Here is a 21,546-nt window from a genome sequence, read left to right as displayed (position 1 = left end):
CACAGAAAGGCTTCCTCTACATTACAGCATCTCTTTGTGCAAAGTGCGCTGTATAATTGAATGTTTCTGTGTAGGCTCTCAGTTGTCCAGGTGGTTTCCATAGTAGAGAAGCTTGAATCTTCGACTGGACTGGGTTGCTTGACCCGAGGAGGTTTCGCTTCAAATCGCAGAAGCTTCCTCAGCTAAAATCCTTGCTGTGGTAGTCTGACGTCTGTCTTAACTCTTGTAGAGAAGAAAAAAAAAAGAAAAAAAATTCTTCTCTACAAGAGTCAAGACAGAAGTCAGACTACCAGATCAAGAATTTTAGCTGAGGAAGCTTCTGCGATTTGAAGCGAAACGTCCTCACGTCAAGCAACCCAGTCCAGTCCAGTCGAAGATTCAAGCTTCTTTGCTATAATTGAATGATGCACAGACACTATCTGCAGCAAGATCACGTTGTAGGTCTTTGGAGCAGGTCTGTGACTGTTCTCACCGTCCTTCGCTTCAGCTCATCTGAGATTTTTCTTGGCCTGCCACTTTGGGCCTTAACTAGTACTGTGCCCGTGGTCTTCCATTTCCTCACTATGTTCCTCACAGTGGAAAGTGACAGCTGAAATCTCTGAGATAGCTTTTTGTATCCTTCCCCTAAACCATGATGTTGAACAATGTTTTCAGGTCATTTGAGAGTTGTTTAGAGGCTCCCATGTTGCCACTCATTAGAAGAGATGCAAAGAGGGGAAACATTTGCAAATGGCAACCTTAAATACCCTTTTCTCATGATTGGATTCACCTGTGTAAGGAGGTCAAGGGTCAGTGAGCTTACCAAACCAATTTACCAATTAAACAATTTATTTTGTTTAAATAATTATTGCACTTTCTGTAAATCCTATAAACTTCATTTCACTTCTCCAATATCAGTGCGTTTGTCTGCTATATGATATATTTAACTGAAATTTCTGATCCAGACAACCAATGATTTATAAAGGAAAATGCTGAAAATTATCAGGAGTGCCCAAACGTTTGCATACAATTGTATATTGCTTCCAACCGCTTTGACTTCCCATCTGAATAAACTAAGCCCCGCCCATTAGTACCAAGATTTTGCTGATATCGCTGCCATTATCGATCCGATTCCTTAGTGATTCTTTAGCAATACCTCCTGTGAATTTTCTGTGTACTAAAAGTAGACTTTATAGGTTTTCTATGTCAACATTTTTATTGAGTCCTAAAGTAAGTAAATATGAAATTGGTCACTGGATCCTTGATCTGTGGGACAGGTCCATCCAGGAGTTGGCAAGACCTTATTTAGGACATTGTTTTGGTGATTAGGGGTGTCCTCATGTAATGTAATAAATACTCCAGAGAAAGGCAAGAGCTTCTCTCAGAATTTCGATGAAGAGGCCTGAAAGAAGTTTCTGTTGGAAGTTTTTTTTTTTTTTTTTTACATAGAATCAGCAGGTGAACTGGAATATAATTGTCCAGGTCTCCCTTGTACAAGAGATATTGATCTCAGTGGGCCAAACCTGGTTAAAATAAAGGTTAAATTAAAGTGGGAGGGGGAAGTGTTGGCTTTTTAAATACTTGAAAGACACTGGACTCGAGAGGATGCAACGCTGCTATAACAGACTGAGGCAGCAGGTGGCAGCAACGCAACAATAAGGATGCTGGCTGCTGTTGAACACCACAGAAGAAGAGAGGGTGTGTTTGGTTTACATCACAGTAACGTGTTCCGAGTTAACAAAATACCTCAACCACAAAAAATGCACAAAAGTACTTCATTTATTCAGGTTTGTTGTCAGTCTGGGTAAATCATTGGACTCACTGATTGTGCAGCTAGTCACGTTTCCACAGCGGAGCGAATGTAAGACAAAAACAAACGCGTCTTCGTCATGGGGAGCGGTTAGAGCTGCTGGCTAACTCCAACGTTATGTGAACTGAAGAACCAATAAAGGAATAGTTAAGCAACAAGGCTACTGATGTCGGTGAATCTAATCATTTCTTATCCATTCTTCTTAACAGGAACCGGTTTTCAATACCCACCTGTAGATGGGACATGGGCAGCATCTGGGACACACATGCACGAGTTCCTGTGTTTATTTACAGAGGTTTCCTTATGGGAGGTTTTTTTTTTCTTGCCCTGGTGTCGCAGACCGAATGGTCCCCCCCTAAAAATTGATCTGCCCTGCCTCCACTGCGCACGCATCATTTGGGACCACGGCAGCTCATCTGAGATGAACTCTTTACACCCAACGTGATGTGGCTTAATGAGATTAACCACCAGATGGTAAAACCTCTTAAATCATTCTAAAGTCAATTTTAAGCAGAAACAAGGCGATAATCGGTGATGCTTTGAAATGGCGATTGCACAGTGAATGCAACAGCTAGCAGCTTGTGTAGCTATGGCTCTCCGATCGCTTCCTCCTTAGATAAATGATGACTGGAGGCAGTTTGAAGCAGAAACGAGGTGATAATCAGTGAACTGCGGCTAATGAAGCATGCGTAGTGAAGGTCAGGCGGGCCGATTTTTAGGGGTTAGGGGTATAGGTTTCCTTCACTTCTGTAACATTTGTGATTGCCATAGTCACAAAATGTCTGTTTGCTAACGTTCTGTTAGTTAGAGTCTAAAATCAAACTAGATTTAAATAAAAATAGGAAAATTATGCCAGGTTGGTGTGGACCAGAGCTGCGTCCTGGAGGGAAAGTTTGATCTGCAATTTAAAACTCAGCCTCAGGTCACATGACTGACCAGGTTAATGTCTCTCACCAAGTCCCGAGGTCAGACCCCGGGGCGCGGGAACCACCCTTTGCCCCGAGGTCAGACCCCGGGGCGCGGGAACCACCCTTTGCCCCGAGGTCAGACCCCGGGGCGCGGGAACCACCCTTTGCCCCGAGGTCAGACCCCGGGGCGCGGGAACCACCCTTTGCCCCGAGGTCAGACCCCGGGGCGCGGGAACCACCCTTTGCCCCGAGGTCAGACACCGGGGCGCGGGAACCACCCTTTGCCCCGAGGTCAGACCCCGGGGAGCAGGAACCACCCTTTGCCCCGAGGTCAGACCCCGGGGAGCAGGAACCACCCTTTGCCCCGAGGTCAGACCCTGGGGAGCAGGAACCACCCTTTACCCCGAGGTCAGACCCCGGGGCGCGGGAACCACCCTTTATCCCGAGGTCAGACCCGGGGCGCGTAAACCACTCTTTATCCCGAGGTCAGACCCGGGGCTGTGGGAACCACCCTTTATCCCGAGGTCAGACCCGGGGCTGTGGGAACCACCCTTTATCCTGAGGTCAGATTCCGGGGCGCGGGAACCACCCTTTATCCCGAGGTCAGTTCGGGTTCTGCAGTCTAACACGTTTTAAAAATGTCCATGGACGTTTGGTTGGTGAAACGCGTTTACGGTTGGTGACAGTGTGCTTAATTTTCCACATTTACTTGCCAAAACATGAGCCACTTCTTTCGTGCGGCTTTTTGTAGGCGTTTTGGATTAAATGCCTGAAGCACAAACCCGCCTGAGGTGAGTTCAGGCGACTCCAGCTGGATTCTACACATTTATTCATTTTTAAGTTTGCTAAACAAAAGCTGAGTGAATAAATTTAATTTAAAGACAACTGTCTGATTAAACTGAATATCGCTCTGCTGTCTGTCACGCAGCTTCTTATGTAAACAAAGACATTATCTTCTCCGATACGTCAGAGTTCTGAGTTCCACCTGACGGTCAGTGAACATCGGACAGCCGTCGTCACGTTCGTGTCGTTTGACTTTCATTTGTGCGTCTACAGACAATAAACCGTAACGTCAACACGTCCATCTGCGGCCGCTTTCTCTGACTCGTCGTGGTCACACTTCTCCAAAATTGTCACACACTGTCTGCTGCCACCTTGTGGACTTTAAGTGCTTCTCTGTTTGAAGAATATTTTGGGTCCAAGCCCGGCAGGGCAGAGAACCCGACCGTTTTTGCTGATTATATTTTTTGTCTGAAACACAATAAGAAATAAGAACAGCGCTGCACTTTTCATGCACTTCTTCTTTATAGCAGTTTTTCAGATCGACAACAAATACATGACGCGCCGTCTTTATGATACACTCAAATATTTTTACACCACTTAGTCTGCCTATCAAAAAGTGTTTCTATTTTTAACATTTGGTAATTTGATACATTTGTTGTCTCCATGCCTCCGAGCAAACAGAATCTCCTCTGTACAAATATTTACAGGTGAGAAATGTGAGAGGGCGGGGCATCTGGACAGGAGGGAACGTTTCAGAAGACAATGGAATCAGACACAAAGCCAGGTGGGAGCAAGAGCATCAAATCATCGATCAATCGAACACTGTTCAGACAACAGTCCACGGGAGGACACGCAGACGCTGCGGCTATACATTCATCAGCCGGGTCGGGTCTGGAAGCACGAGCTGATGCTGTACTGCATCCAGGAAGGGAAACACCTGGGCAGACTGGTTCATGTCCACCTACCTGCTGGAGCCAGGTGAGACGTGGACCGAGACACACTGGACAACACCCACACAAACACTGACGCCACCGTCTTCCACAACGCAAGCGGGACTTCTCCCTAAAGCCCCCTTCACACTGGGCCCGCTGCAAGATGCATACGCTGCGTATCTAATGACGCGCGGGTGATTTATAGCTCGGCAACAACGGCGCACAGCCTGCGTCATAAACTGGTGTCAGGTAGCGTTATATTGTGTGGGTGTGGCTTCCAGTCACGTTAAGTACCGTTAAGTTACCTCAACTTGGGAGAAAGCTACTTCCTTCCTGCGTCCTGTGCTCGACGCAGAAAAAATTAAACATGCTTCATTTTTGGCGTCCGTTTCACTTCGCCCTTTGCCTGCCTCACGGTGTTGTGGCGTTAGGCTGCATCAACTTGGTGTCGTCAGGACTCGAAGTAGACCCGGAGTGAAAGGGGCTTAAGTACGTCTCCTGAAGTACTTCTTCTCCGACGAGTCTCCTTTGATATTTGACACAAAGTTACCCAAAGTAACACACCGAGGCAGAGCCGACTCGAGACATTTTGGTGCCGCAGGTGAGATTATTGTGGCCCCGCCCCTACAACAGAGGCCTACAGAGAGTGTGTGCAGCTGCAGACAGAGTCCTGTCTGTTCTTATGGAGTCCAGGCTCTCAAACAGATGATCTTAAATGGACTCATTTTGTATTTAAAGTGAAGCAGTGTGATCACTCTCTCTCTCTCTCTCACACACACACACACACACACACACACACACACACACACACACACACACACACACACACACACACACACACACAGCTGTGTGTCGACGCCCCGCACAGAAAGAACACACACTTTTTAAGTGAATGAACCGACTCCTTAAAAACACCTTCATCAGATGGGTTCTGATTGGAACTACTTTGATCTCTTCATCAACAGGGAAAACAGTGGATTTATCAGCGTGGCTTTTGAGGAAAAGCTGCACTCCACAGCGCCCCCATCAGGCTGTTTTTCACAGACTGAGTGCATCCACAATGTGCACGCACTGATGTGAAAAAATAAATGTTTTGACCACTTTAGACAGAAAAACTGGGCTTGTCCAGTTCGATGAAGGTTCGAAAGGATCTGGTCACATTTTCTAACTGGTCCTGGACAATCGGACAAGTGTTAATAATGAGGGCGGTGTTGTTTTAATGTTTTTGGAGGGTTTGCAGCAGCACCCCTCAAGCAGGTGGCTTCCTACGCAGCTGCCTGTATGGCCTATGGAATGTCACAGACCAACGGCAGCAGACCAGTCACATGACGACGTGACAGCGGGCCGGTCACACACACATGAACTGGACGTAGGGCTGCTGAGGGGCCAGTGATGGACAGGATGAACGTGATGATGTGGTTCAATCTGCAGTGGCCTTTGGTGTCCCCAAACGGTGCACATTGTTCCATTAAGGCACTAAGCGAACCAAGCCGCCGCCAGTAATGGTCGACCTTGATGACCTCTACATTCAGGATCAGACTGTGATGACATCATAAGGTTAGGACGTTAGAGGAGCACGCACTGGTGCCGACTGTGGCCAAACCACACCAGAGAGCCACCTCAGGTGCTGGATGACAATCAACCAGACAAACAACAGGTCCATCTACAACTCTCAAAAATAATCATCTACCTGTTGCAGCCAGGTGAAATGTGGGCGTGTCTTTGACCTTCTCTCATCTCTGAGGTCATCAACACAGACACCTGTGTCCTGAATCGTGTCCAGAGAAACTCCCCACATGGACTAACTGTGGTGTCTGATGTTCCCTCAGTGTCAGTAATCCTCCTCATACGAGTCTCACTAAGTAACCGTTCACTGGATACAACCTGGCCCAGACACAGGTTAGAGTCAAAGTCAGAAAACAGCACAGTAAGCATCAAGAAGGACCCTAAAGACTTGGACTTTCAGTCTCCTGCAAAAATATCAGCATCACCAAACCCCTCTGAACAGAGACCTCATGACTCCATAAGATCTTTCCAGGCATCTCTGGATCTCAAAAGGTCAAGGACCCAGAGACATAGGTGACAGACACAAACATCATCCCATTTTTGGGTTCAGTGTCTTGCTTGAGGACATCCGCAGTCAGCAGTAGGATGGAACCAATCAACCTTTTGTTTAACAGACAGACTGCTCTGCTAACTCAGCTACAGCTAGTGATCAGTGAACAGACAACAGGTCTGGATCTTCACCCTGTTCCTGACTCAAGAACCAACTCAACACAAAGTACGGATGAAATCATCCACCCAGTTGTTTGGAGTTTGCATTCAGAGGAAGTGATCACATGACCTCCACCCCTCTGCTGTCAGAGGTCACATCTACAAAAACAACAACTGAACGGAGTATTGGACTGGCTGGATGAGCACCAATAAAAAAAAACAAAAAAAAAACACTAATGAACCAGTCTCCTGCAGGATGGACGGGGCCTGGAACAACACATTCAGTTTGTTTTGGGACTCGGGGGGGTACCTGATGGTAACAGACACCCAGGTTCTTTTCCGCTGCAACAGTCCCAACTGGAAGCTAGTCCTACAACACTACCAGAAGCTACAGGAACCAACGGCAGGTTTACTTCCAGATTCTGGACTGTTTGATACGTAGTACTAACCACACCTATCCGGGTCTAGGGGGCGGGGCTGCACTGCTGACTGCTCGCCCTGCAGGGGCGGTATTTTTTTTCTCACCAACAAAACCAATTCAGACAGGTGACCTCCACAAAGCCAAGCCGCCATCTGGACTGTTCGCTCCATGAGGGAAGTACAGTGCCATCGCGGCATGGAACAGCGCCGCACAAAAATAAAGTGACAGAATCAGGATTCAATGTGTGATAATCAGCCGCACAGTGTGACGCTGGTCGAGCTGATGGACGGTCTTTCTGGAAAAGGAACCGGAAAGTGTTGGTACAGTTTCAGCTGGTAGAAAATTTAACTGGAACCATTATTAAAGCCAAGTGCAGTTTCCTGTTGCAGGGGAAAAGCGCCATTCGTGACTGGATGATCCTGCCCTCTGCTGGTGGGAAAGAAAATTACACACGTTTGAGTCACGTTCTATGATCGTGACATAACCCCCCCAAAACAAAACAAAACAAAAAAACAAAACAAAACAAACAAACTAAAAGAACAAGACCTCTATCACTGTTCTGAGCAGGACAGGCATCAAAAACAGGTCCTGATTTTTTTTTTTGAATTTTTGTTTCATAGGAAATCTGAGAAAAAGTGCAGCGACCGTTTAACCCTCAAAGTTCACAGTTCAGTCTCTTCAGAAGGGACGAAGAAGAAAATAATAAAATAAATACTTTTTGGGTCATCGGCTCAGCATGAAATCGTGTCACAAGTTAACAACAACAACAACAACAATAAAAGGCAAGTTGCTCATTTGCTTCAATCCATCGCTACAAAGTGCAAGAACACGAGTCACAAGCATCAAAAGAAAAAGAATCCACAAAACTCAGTTTACATAAATAATATCTGCAGGCCTGCCTGTGCAGAAAAAAGGCAAACGACGATAAAAATAACCTGTAGTCACACACGCAGGAATGACGGGGAAGAAAACGCCACACCCCCCACAGATCCTTCAGTCTGTTCAGCAGGAAACGCCGCGGCGTACGCGAGCAATGCAAAAACAAACAAACAAACAAAGAAGCCGAAGTGCTCGTCGGTGCAAATGAAGAGCAGCAGCTGATACTGTACACACACTGAGCTCGGCCGGCACTGCGCTCGGCGCCGCGCCCGACCACGAGGCGCAGCTTCTCTTAGCAAAGCAGAAAGGTGAGAAGCAGCAGCGGAAAAGTGGAGCTTTCTGAAAGGCGTCGTGAAGCTGGAGAGCAAAATATCCATCAGGAAAAAGAACGCTTCTGACTGCTGCTCGCGAGATGGCAAGACAGCGGGATCGCACCCCCCCCCCCCCAAAAAAAAGAGTGAAGGAGAAAAATGCACCCACTGCTCACAAAACTGCCTCTTCAAAGGAAAAAAAGACGAGCAAAAAACAAAATGAGAAGTAAAAAATAGCGCTAGCTTTCAAGTCATCTTCCTTTGGGGTTAACCGTGCTGAGGAAGCCGATGGAAGGTCACTTCCTGTTCCCCTTTCACCTCTGGTTAAAGTGCAGTTCTGCGGGTCCGGATGGCATCCAGCGGAGACCTCCATCTCCTGGCTGCAGCCTCCCAGCAGGCGTGGACTCTCACTCTCCTCCTCAAAGCTGGTTTGGTGGCTGTGGGTTTATTTTTAGGTTTGCTGGTCGCTGCGTCTGCTGAACGGTGTGGAAGGACTCGGGCCTGGATCAGGCGGAGAGAAGACGGAAGTGGCACGTTCTCAGAGTGAATCCACGGCAGCGGGGCCACCAGACTTTGGAGGAGTGAGGAGGGACGGACTGCTGAGTTCTGCCGCACTTACTTAAATGCTGAAAACTCCCCTGAAACAAACAAACAACATGTTACAGAATAGCACATGTTTCTAATCAAACGATCAAACGTGCACTTTTTTGTTTCGAGTCAGATTGTGTGTTCATGGAGGCGTGTGCTTCGTCCTCGCACAGACGAGTTCAGGCGCATCCGCAGGCGTTTTGTATTGTATCTGCGTTTGGTGCACATGAAACCCCCATTTTCGGAGCCCGAAAACACAATTTTTAAAAAGGGGTCTCAGAGTGAACAAATCTCAAAACGCCACCTTTGCATTTTGTGTGTAAACCAATAAGCAACATTTTTGAAATGATGATGTCATAGCTTCACCTCTCTAACTTCAACCCGACCCCGGCTCCAACAAAACAACAACAGCAGCAGCTGATGACACACTTGGGTTCGTGCTACAGAAGCTAATGAGCTTATTGGGGCTCCGACAACAAAATCTTCTGCTCCTCTTCCAACAACATCCAACAGCCACACTCTTAGATCCATCAGGAAAAGCAACCAGAAGGGCAACCAGGACGAAACTTTGGGCGAGGCCTGGAAGAACCAGCAGTTGGTGGGACAACACTGTCAATGTCTCTGTCATGGACAAAGGACACGGTGACCTGAGATTTTGATAAGGTCTCTGTTGGGTGTGTCTGACACTGTGCCTGAAACACGTCCATTTTTTCTTCTTCTTTTGGCCGCTCCCGTTAGGGGGCGCCACAGCAGATCATCTGTCTCCATCTCACCCTGTCCTCTGTATCTTCCTCTGTCACACCAACCACCTGCATGTCCTCCCTCAGCACATCCATAAACCTCCTCTTTGTCCTCCCTCTTCTCCTCCTGCCTGGTGGCTCCATCCTCAGCATCCTTCTCCCTATATACCCTGGGTCCCTCCTCTGCACATGTCCAAACCATCTCAATCTCGCCTCTCTGACTTTGTCTTCAAACCGTCCCACCTGAGTTGTCCCTCTGATATGTTCATTCCTAATCCTGTCCATCCTCATCACTCCCAAAGAGAATCACAACAACCCTGCGTGTGTGCGTATGTGGGTTGTCTCCCCTGTCCGTTGTGTGCGCTTTTCTCCTGTCCCTGGTATGTGCTAGTGTGTGGATATGCCCTTGCTCCGTGTGTGTGTCTGACACAGGTTGTCTCTGTCCGTCTTTTGTGTCCGTTATGTGTTCACACCGGCATACGGTGATCACCTGCTGTGATGTATTCTGTTTATCCACCTGCTTCTTGAGTGCGCGCGGTTTATTCTTTGTTCCACATCCTTTGTTAAAGTTTAGTTCGGACTATCGTCTTATCACTTTGTTGTATCATTTTTGGGTTTTTGTCACTTGTGGATGTTTTTTATGCATTTAGTCTGGGTTTTATTTCTTGTCTGCTGCGGTTTGCTGGCTATTGTATTTTCTTTCTTTCTAACCTTTGGTTCCTCTTGTTCTTCTTCTTATTTTTCTAGCACTGGTTATTGTCCATCTCCCCGTGTTCCTCTTTTCACATGCCCCTTTTTGTTCCTCCCTTTGATTGTCACACCTGTTGTCACTTCATGCTTCGGTATTTCATCACTTCCTTTTGTCCTCTGCCTTTGCTGGTTCATTGTGAAATGTCTTTGTTGGTCTCTGTGCTTCATATCTGTCAGTATTTTCCGCGTTTCTGCTCCCCATGTTTTTTTTCTATCATTGGTGTTTTTGGATGACACCAGTTATTCAGTATATCTGGACTCTGTTTTTGCACTAAGTGGGTTGATTATCACTGTGGACATTTATGTAAATAAAGAGTTCCTCGCATACTCCTGGTGTTTGGCTGCCTGCATTCTGGAGTTAAATCTGACTATTAGTGAATTAAATCACAACAATATTTCTACGTTTCTCCTCTCCTCTCAGACTGGCAACATTCAAAGTCCAGACTCTCACTTCCACCCTTCTAGTTTTCCTCTTTTCCTGCTGTCTGTGAACACAGTCCCCTCCTCCTCCTCTTCTTCTTCTTCACCCAGCAGTAGCCCCATTTCCACTGGCACCCTGTTGGGCAATGGCACTGGCGGTAGTCACTGTGAAACTGGGCCTTGACCGATCCAGTGACATTGAATGACAAAGCCCTACTCATTTACTCAGCACCAATTAGGCTGATGTATGACGCTTGACCTTGAATCAGGACCTGCTTCATTTAATGACCGGACACCGCACATTATGTGCATTAGAAAGATTACATTTGGTCAAGTCATGCTTTTTTCGAGTGGTAGCTTAAAATCCTAAAGCCTGATTCATGCTTCTGCAGCTCCGTAACTCTGTGGCCATGCAGTGACATTCACGTGCATGTGAACCTTTTAAAGTTCTCAGTCATGTCTTTCTGCAATTTGCTTTTTATGGATGAATTTATCCCTCAGCAAGCTTCTTTATATGTCATCAACCTCCAAACCAACATTACTGCACATCCAATTTCCTCCATGAATTGTGGGTCATTTGAGCGTCTTTTTTCGACTCAGTGTTATTAAGTCTGTGGACTTTTCTGCCAAACGTATGTGATCCGTGATTGAGATGTAATCAGTGCGCACTGCAAAAACATTTTAAGTAATATGGGAGAGGAAGGAGTGAAACCAGAAAAGTGACAAATCAGTCTCAGTCATTTAGCAGGTGTGTGGGTTGTTTTGTCACACCAGGGATGTGTGTGAAACTTAACACCATATTACAGTGCAGGCAGCAAGCAGCATTTTAATCATCTCTGGCCTTGAATTACGCCCTGCCTCATTTAGGCGCTGGGTCTGAAAAAATAAACAGCCGGTCTTTTAACCCCTTCTAATCCTGTAGATCCCATCCATGGGAAATTTCACTTTTTATTTGTGAGATACTGACAAGCCAAAATGAGGCGGGTGGTAGAGGTTAAACAAGGAAATACAGTAGAGTACTGCAATCAGCAAGTGTCAGTGCTGAACTTCATTTCGTACCTGTTACTGGGTGCATCCAGACTCTCTGTCCGATACATGCAAGTTTTTCTTTTTTTTTTTTAATGGAAATACACTGCGATCGGACGGGACACTTTGTCCAATGTGAGCAAAAATCCGTTACACAAACTCTGTTATACAGAGTGTTTATTACATAGAAAACAGTACAAAAGCAGTGGGACCTCAGCTTTTGTCCGGTGAGTGTGAATATCCAGTTTACGCGAGTTTTACTGTATTAACTCTCGTTTTGTGAAAATGAGTGACCCCACCCCCTTTCTCTCCTGCTCTCACCCCAGCGTGGAACAGTAAAGTCACTGAATGTGATCTGTTTTTAAAAATGAACTTGCAAAGGTGGAACCAGTGAATATTATAATATCTGTGCCGATAATCGGCCTGGTTGATAATCGTCGAACCCCAAGTGACAATACTAAAAGGTTAAAATAATTAAGGACAGAGTCACCTCACCTGGATTAGGGAAACTGGGCCTTCTCCTGGAGCCAGGTGTGTGCGTGTGTGTGTATGCATTGGGATTATGTATTCATGTATGCTCACTGTATGTACAATGACGATAAAAGGCCCTTCTTCTTAAAACAATAAAAGTACATATATACCCAGACGGCTGGGTACTCTACAGCGGAACTACATATATGAAGTTTGGGAGGTCGTATGGGAGGTCGTCGCTGTACAAGTGTGCACATGCTCACCATAGCCGCCTGCCTGGATAGGTGTTTTGGGTGAGGCGCAGGCATACAAGCTGAAATCCTCGGTCTGAAAGCCGGCTCGGTTTAAAGAAGGTTCTGAGGCGCTGCGGTGGATTTTGGGTAATGAGCGAGCCAGTAGCTCAATGGATGCCAAGATCTAGGAAAACAAATTATAGTCTCGGCGTCAACAGTCAAAATAACCAACAACATTCTTAAATAATAAACAGAATTATGTCTAAACCGGTCTGAAGGGCCCACTGGTGAATTATCCCCAGAATCCACAGTATGACGTCAGCGAACTGTGGGTGGGACGGTATTTGCTTCCCAGCCAAGGCTGCTACCCAGTGACAGCTGGGGGGACCAAGGACACGGATAGTAAGTGCAGTGGTGGGCACACTTCCGATAATCCGATAACAGATAATTATCAAAGATAATGTTTTCATTATTGGATTATCTTTTTGGATAACTTTAAAAACATTATCGGACCAATTATCTTCCGATTAATTTTTGTCTGGTAACTTTTAGACCGATAAACAAAGTAAACAAAGCTGAACAGCGACAAGCATTTTTTTTAATTTAAAATTAGTTCAGCACCTACCTGTTAAAAGTTTTGTAACAGATGGACAGTTATACCCTCTGCTAACAGAAGAGAGCTGCTTCTATGAAAAGCATCTCTATCCTCTGTAGACAAAGGCGAAAAGGCCAAAAAAAAAAAAAAAAAAAAAAAATCATTTCCTTTAACACCATACCGATATGCTGGCAATATCACCTAAGTCATCCAGAGGCATACATTTTTAACTTGTGGTTCAAATTTTAACCAAACTAACTTTGGACAAGTTATTTAAAATTACTGTCATGTCTGAAGTTTTATAAAGTGAAAATATCAGATATATGTTTTAGTTTTAAAGTAATGTACTAATTTTTAAGGTTTTGTGAGCACATGCTGTGCCCAGCAGTGCATTATGGGTAGGATGATGTAATTTCAGTAAGTTCTTGACAGGACAATTGCATTTCAGACACTCTGTTCAGGCTCCACGGACAACAGCATTAAACTCTAGTGCCTAAATATATATATATATATATATATATATATATATATATATATATATATATATATATATATATATATATATTCTCTGTGTTTATAGACGTTGTTATTGTATTTGCGTTTGTTAAATTCCACGCATTTTAAATGTAGCAGACAGGGATTATCTGGAATTTTGTTTTCAAGGCCTCTACTGCCATCTACTGGCCAGTAGTGTTCATGGCAGTATTCACCCTAAGTACTAAGCGTCTGGGTACCAAATCAACTTTTTGGCTTTGCAAATGGCTTTTTTTTTTGTTTGTTTTTTACAAATGAAGTTTAAAAATAAAACAAAACAGCAAATAAATAAATAAATAAATAAATAAAATAAAATAAATAAATAAAAAACAGCTCTGCATTGTTTGCACAGGCACAGTGCGAGCGGTTAGATGCTTGTAACTTTTCAGCAGCAGGATACCCTCATGACGGCCAACCAGAATAATATCAAACAGGTTTGATTTTCATTGGACCATACGATCGGCGATCAGGAGGTGGTCCTGAGATGTTAAACGCAGCTTGTTACTCCATGTACACTACACGATGCAGGACGCGCGATTAACCTGAAATGCAGTCCAAAAAATTCCTGCATGAAAAATCATCTCGCACAGTGTAAAGCACGTTTTACAACATCATAAAACCTGCGCACATTCTCTCCACATGCAAAACATTTTGCGATGACACTTCCAGGGCTCTGTAAAAATGCCTGTTTTTACAAATAAAAGAAATGGAATATTTTACAAAAGCACATTTATCTGTAAACACCAACACATGACAGACGTCACACTAACGTGTTGGTTTACATAATGAATGACTGAACCAATCAGTGTTTAGCAGAGGCACTTTTACCCAGAATCCTTTGCGATCTGTCTGTGTTTGTTACAAAACCTCAGAATTAGTGCATTATTCAAGATTAAAAGATATATGCTATATTTTAACTTTGTACAAATGACAGAATTGACATTAATGGAGTTATTCTATCTGTATTAATGTTATTTATAAATCAAAACCATAAGTCAGCATGACTTTATTTTTCAAGACCTCCGCCTGACCGGAGCATTGTGACTGATAGAGAGTTGGCTTTATGGCTGCCTTCAGAGTGCCTCTGTGCTGGAAGCTCTGTAGTGAACTAGCGCTTTCAGCAGGGGCAGAATGTTCAAAGACAAAAGTGTGGTCTCATTGTTTGGGTCTGTTGTTACTTTTAATATTACGAGAAGCTATTGTGGCATTAAAACTTCAATTTGTTTTATTAGTAGTTGTAAATGTACCAGAGACAATACTGGAATTTATCTGTTATCGGTTATCTGTAACTTCCGATACATTTTTGGGTGGTTTATTGTTTTATCTTTATCAAAGATAACTTTTCAGTTATCTGATTATCTGTTATCGAAGTAAATTTTTTGGTTATCTGTGCCCACCACTGAGTAAGTGTGACAGGTGTTCAAACCCAGGTATAGATATCGGTAGGGCAACTCCTATCCCACTGAGCGACCTGCTCTATGCAGGTGGACACGTCATTCCAAAACGAGCAGAAACAAATAATGACGTTAGTGTCTTGAAACAACTACCTGTTGTATAAGGGAGCCAAGACACAAAGTCCCCATTCTGGACGTGGTGCTCAACTAATCAAAGTTCCTGATAATCAGGCCGTACAGGAGGACACAGTATTGCAAAACCATTTCATCTACAGTGAGTAACCTGCTGGCTCAGTTGGTTCTATTGTAGACTGAGAAGAATTCATCTTACCTGAGGGAAAAGGGGGCGCTCCTCCCTCTTCTTCTTTAGACACTCGGCCATCAACCTCTTCATGGCCTTCGGACAGTTACTGCGCACCTTACTGAGGTCAGGGGACAAGTAACCTCGACCCACCATGAATATGATCTGAAGACAGAAGTCAATGGAAATTATTTAAACATTTGCTTAAAAGTTCCTGCTGAAGCTCTGAGGTCGAGCTCCCACCAAGACAGAAAGTTAGCAAAAAAAACAAAAAAAAAAAACAGATTAAGTTAGCCAACAGTTTATCACCTGCAAAAAGAACAAAAGAAACTTTAAACTGTGGAGCATCGTCGTCGTGATCTTTTTGCTTCTCCATATGGGCGGGGCTGAGCACCAACGCCTGGTGTGAAGGACAAGAAAAAATTCTGACCAAAGAAGTGAAGTTATTGTTGGAGTTGTCCAGTGGGACCAGCAATTCATAGTTGGGACACTGCACTCATGTCCCTCTAGAGTTTGAGTGGCCTGATCATTAAAGACCAGTGCTGAGGGCAGACCAACATAAAAACAAGTGTAAAAATGTTCTCCTCGGCAGCAAACAGAAGCTTGAACCTGTAAGTATCAAAGCCTCAATTCCAGCTGGAGGCTGGACTTTTCTCTCAGCTGCTCACAAACTGTTACAAGGCTACAGCATCCTCTCCCAGAGCGCCACAGTGTGGTTCGGGAGCTGCACCAGCCCAGGGGATTGTACACACACTGGATGGGTCCAGAGGTGGGCTCGGTGTACTACTGCAGATCCCAAAATGGTACAGGAACACAAGAACTCAGACCACAAGACAGAGACAGTTTCTTCCTCAGAGCTGTGAAATCCATCTCCCCCCACACACATACCTACAGTCACCCCCCCAGCCCTCTCTGTGCTGCACTGCATGTTTTTTCTGCTACTATTTCCAACACCCAATGTTCAATTAGCTCTGTGTGCACTTTATGTTTGCGTTATATACATAAATCCTTTGCACATATTTACCGTTTTGTTTTGAAGCCAATGATTGCAGAGAGCTTCTGAAAGCAATTTCATTATATGTTTGTGTAACGACAATAAAGAACTCTACCACAATCTCAATGACTTCAACTTCCATTTGAGAGTTCTGAAGAGAACAACAACCCCAAATCAAAAGGATATGGAATATGCACGTATGGATTAACCATGGAAATGATCAGCTGGTCTCTCAACGCTATCGACATCATTTTTTTTTTCGACAAGGAAATCAGGGCTGGGGGACCCCGTGTGCCGATGAAACCTTCCCAGTGGGCTATGCTTTCCATGCCTGAGAGAGATGGAGTGTGACATGTGTAACTCCACTCTCTGTGGAAGATGTAGAGGATTTATTTTTATTCACTTTATGGTGGGAGGTTTGGCACTGATTGGTTTGTGCACTGCCCTGACCCACAGGAATATGAGCTGCTACCAGAATCTCGTCCCCTCATCTGTCCGTCATGATTAATGAGTTGGGCAATGCTGAGTTGGGCAATGCTGTGTAATCTCAGACTGCGTGAACTCTTGAACTCAAATGCAAAATGGACACAATCTCGGAGCAAATCGCTGCACTGCAAAGGAATATGCTGCTGAGGGCCGGAGAATATTCTTCATAAATTTGGACTCAAGACGGTCAGAGCTGCAGTAAATGGAATTCTGTGTCTCTCTGCCTAACATCAACATGGCAGCCTTATTGGCTCTTGAAGGTCAAATTCCCTGCTCTTCCCCCAGAAGGATCTACGGCCTTGGTGAAGGAATTCAGCTCCCCCTTCTCATCTATCTATGCCCCCCCAGCCTGCTGTTGCCTGGCAACGTCAGACTTTACGCACACACAGACAGAAACTGACAAACCTAACTCATCTGCACACAACGCATGTCTCCCTCCCTCCATCCCAATTCCCCCCCCCCCCCCGTGTCTCTCCACTCCCCTCACCCTGGTTTCCTCCCTGCCACCCTGAAGGCAGCACAGTTTTTACTGCTGCAGCCTTCAACTCCCCAAGCTGGGCGGTGTGGGCCCCTCCTGCTGCAGCCTTCACCCACTTTGCCTCAATTCGGATTCAAGTTTAGTGCACGTAAACAATGTCAAATGTATATGTGTTGTCTTTAATTCTGATGTGTACCATTATTACGGTAAACTAGTAATAATTGTGGATTAATTGCTGTATTTTGTCTGAGGTACTTGGAGCTTCAACGCAATTTCGTTGTTGTTGCACTTGTACAATGACAATAAATCTCATCACATCTCTCATCTGTTGCTATAGTGACTGATCTGTGCTTGGTTGAGGCCAAAGGGCTTCGCAGATGACTCAACACATGGTGCTTTTGATGACCTCCACCACAGACATAACGACCCTGAACCTGACCGATCCGATCGGTGAGGGGATACACGAGGTGCTGGTGGAACGTGAACACTCTGGCTGTGTGTTTTGGAGGTGAAGGTGCTGGGGGCGACCTGCTGACCTGATCTCTGTTGTTAATGTTGGAGTAGGGCAGCGCTCCCGACATGAGTTCATACAGCACGATGCCGAAGGCGTAGACGTCTGACTGGAAGCTGTAAGGATTTTTGTCCTGCAGCCGGATCACCTCAGGGGCCTGAAGGAGCACAGGTTAGCAAGACATTCACAAACCACAACCCATCCAACAACAACATCAGCATGTCCATGACACAAACTAGACCCCGACTGGTGCAGATCTTTGGGAGCCAATACTGATATCAGGGAACTGAATAAATATCTGTATCTGCAGATATGAACATTAAAAATGGCAACGACTGCTTATGTTTCGTAACAAACGCCTATGACAAAAATGTCATTGAGGTTTTACAGTTTAAAGACAAACTTTACTGAATTGACAGACATTTGCATAAAATAAAATTGCGTATTTTGGCCCCACCTGCCAGCGTAGCACCCGCTTGTCTTGTCTCTGTAAAACTGATTTAAAATGAACAGCAGCTGGTCGCTTTGCCTCTGTCTCTTGTAGCTAATGGGGTCCCAGCCATGCTTGACAGCACTGTAAGTAATGTGGTCAGAACACCCTCTGCTGGACAAATTAAGTATTGATACCATTTCCAACAGCCAAAGTGTCTTCTGCATTGTTTCTGTAGTAGTTGATTAAGATAAAATTCCACCCTCCCTGTGTGGTACTTCTACTGTTATTGAGCCTGTTCCCAGCATTTGGTCTTCATTTAGGGCTGTGACACTTGCTGATATTTCGGCATTGGTGAGCAAGATGAAATCTTCCTCTTGCTCATTGGACATCCTTCCCTACAGGCTTGTTATTAAAGTATTTGAGGTAATTGGTCCATGCGTTACTAGAGTGGTAAATCTTTCTTTGTCCACCGGTGTGTTTCCCAGTGCTTTTAAGCATGCCATAGTGTTGCCTCTACTGAAAAAAACAGGTTTAAATCAAATGGAGCTAAGTAGTTTTAGACCTATTTCTAAGCCCCCATTCCTGTGAGACCTGGGCCAGTCTACTAAATCATGTCTTCGAAACCTGGGTGTCATTTTTGACAAGGACATGTCATTGGTACAGCATTGTAAACAGCTGACGAGGAATTGCTTTCAATTAAGAAACATCTCTAAGCTCAGGAAAATGGTGTCTCGAAATGATTTAGAGCTTATTATTCATGCTTTTGTGTCAACACGTTTAGTTTTCATGTCTAAACAAGGAGTTGCGTCGACTGCAGTTGGTACAGAACTCTGCAGCAAGAATTCTGACACAAGCTAACAGAAGGACTCATATTTCCCCAATTTTAAAGGAACTTCATTGGCTGCCAGTGTCCTTCAGGATCAATTTTAAAATTTTGGTTTTAACTTTTAGAGCTCTACATGGCCAGGCGCCTCCCTATATCTGTGACCTCATCCAGCCTTATGCCCCTGCCAGGGCTTTGAGGTCTGTGGACCAAAATCTGTTGATGGTTCCTTGCACCCATTTTGCAACCAGAGGAGAGCGATCCTTCCAGGCTGTTGCTCCCAGGCTTTGGAATGGTCTCCTGCTCTCTCTGCACTCACTGGACTCTGTCGATACTTTTAAAAGCCAACTTAAGACTTTCTTTTTTACTCAAGCGTTTTCTTAGCTTTTAGGCTGCTCTGTGATCCTATGTTACGTTTTATGTTTTTTTAAATGTGTCGGCCATTGTCTGATGTTTTGTGTGGTGTACTGTGCTTTTATGTTGTGAAGCACCTTGTGGCTCTTGTCTGTGAAAGGTGCTATATAAATAAAATTTACTTACTTACTAGTTTCCGTATCAGCAATAATAATGCTGATAGATATTTTCAGAAAAGGCTTATATTGGCCAATACACCAGCTGAGCTCTAACAAACTCTCAAAGTTAATTTGATAAATCTAAACAAATTTAAAGAAAATGTACAATTGTCTGATGTGCTCAGGTGCTGCAAGGATTAAAGTGTCCATCTCACCGGGAGCACCAGTTTGTTTTCACACCTGCGTCTTAAATCACAAATATTCAAGAAACGGATCCCGTTGACAGAAACAAATGTCAAGCAGAGGATGAACGAGAGCCACAGAGCTGAGACTGAAAACACTTACCATCCACAGAATGGAGCCAGACAACTGTTCAAACTGATGTGAACCACTCCAGCGGGATTTGACTGTGGCCAGGCCAAAGTCACCAATCTTCACTGTTAGATCCTCATGGAGGAAAATGTCTGGGAGGAGTGAAGTCAAGAAAAACTAGACTCCTTCCAACTACAGCCTTTGTCAAAATAAACCAAAACACAAGTGATAGATGGATTTATGGATCGTAAGACAATATATGAAAGATAAACATTTATACAGAGAGAGAAAGGGTGTGCTTTCATAGACAAGACTATGTTTATCATGGTGACAAAACGCTAATAGAGTTTCTGTGGTTACTTTGAAAAGAAGATAAAATTGTTAACTGCGAAGCATCAAGCATCAAGCACAACAAGAAATCCAATTTCAGATCATTTAAACACCATAAAACCACCTTCTGGTTGCACCAGGTGACATCATCCACAGTCCGTCCGCGCACTCTGCACCGTTAAGGGGTGACCACGCCTAGAACAACACATTACACAACACACCCCAACACAGTTTCTCTATGATGCACCCAGATACATTCATCTCATGGGTGTGTACCCTAAATGGGATGGGCCAAAATGGTGTTATTGTTTGTTTTGGGTGAACTCACACACCTCTCACTCTGTGCTGGGGTGGACCTGACTTCTAAAAGTATTCTGTGATGTATGGACCACACTCCAGACAAAGTGCGGAAAAAATAAAATCCGGATGAGTTCAGTTTTCCGTGGAGTGGGTGCTCGCTCACGGTCAGTGACATCTGTTCACTTTAGTTTTATTATTACTACTTTGATAATACAGTCTTCAGTTCATTCATGTACATTTGGGTTAAAAACTGGCCTGATTTCTCACCATGCTGATGAATGTAAAACATGGTCAGAAAAAGCCTCAAAATATTCCTCTTCTGCTTCCATGAACATCTTATCATGCGTACAGTGTGGATGACCGATACATCTCTTATTGTGTAAATGATTCAGGTGGGACAGGCTTTATATGCAGATGTGGTGTGAATTAATTCTGAGTACTTTGCTGCATCCATGCCGTCTCTGCCTATTACACTGTTGAAATGATTCACAGAAATTTCACGCAAGTTCGACTGACCTTGCGTGAAAACAAACATGTAAAAGACATTTTTCACCATTTTTTCAGCACGGAGACACATTTCAAAATCACTGTTTCTTTGGCACCTTTGTTGGTACAAAACATTCCACAGAGCTGGATGCAGATAAATGTTCAAACAGGTCTGTTTGAACATTTTAAAAAGAGCAAGTCAAATTTTGTGTATTCTGCTGAATTTTTATAGGTATGAAGCCCTCTGAAACATAGAAAACTCACTTCAAACTGTGAAGTAAAAACACATGATTGATTATGGGAGGTCTGGGGGATCTCCCCCAGAAATTTTTTAAAAGAGCAAGTCAAATTGAGAGGGTATTTTAAAGGCCTGACTAAAGCGTAATATGTGATCTTTAATAACTTATTTTCATAAAAAAAGACAAATGTGCTCCCAACATTTCCTTTAATGTGGCCCAGCAAAGTGAGCCAACAGGTAAAATTGTCAAAAACATTTTAAAGCTTGGTGGCCTTACAAATACTAAGAGTGCAAATCGACACAGCTTCTTGATTGCTGCTGTCTCCACCACTAAGTGAACCTTACTGGGTCACT

General features: G+C 44.4%; 1 protein-coding gene across 2 annotated transcripts in view; it reads right to left on the bottom strand.

Annotated features, from left to right (window-relative positions):
- Positions 1-3,978: 3,978 nt before the first annotated feature.
- The window catches only part of braf (B-Raf proto-oncogene, serine/threonine kinase), an 82,394-nt gene continuing 64,826 nt past the window's right edge, over positions 3,979-21,546 (bottom strand). For both annotated transcript variants that reach the window (XM_034163122.1, XM_034163123.1), the window contains 5 exons: positions 19,872-19,990; positions 17,784-17,915; positions 15,320-15,454; positions 12,496-12,649; positions 3,979-8,875 (listed from right to left, as the gene is read on the bottom strand). In XM_034163122.1, the coding sequence (XP_034019013.1) occupies positions 8,853-8,875; positions 12,496-12,649; positions 15,320-15,454; positions 17,784-17,915; positions 19,872-19,990 (563 nt within the window). In that variant the 3' untranslated portion in view covers positions 3,979-8,852. The remainder of the gene's footprint in view (positions 8,876-12,495; positions 12,650-15,319; positions 15,455-17,783; positions 17,916-19,871; positions 19,991-21,546) is intronic.

This window comes from Thalassophryne amazonica, chromosome 22 (assembly GCF_902500255.1).
Source record: "Thalassophryne amazonica chromosome 22, fThaAma1.1, whole genome shotgun sequence".
NCBI lineage: Eukaryota > Metazoa > Chordata > Actinopteri > Batrachoidiformes > Batrachoididae > Thalassophryne > Thalassophryne amazonica.
The sequence above is the reverse complement of the archived record's forward strand: the minus strand, read 5'-3'. Positions and strand labels throughout refer to the sequence as shown.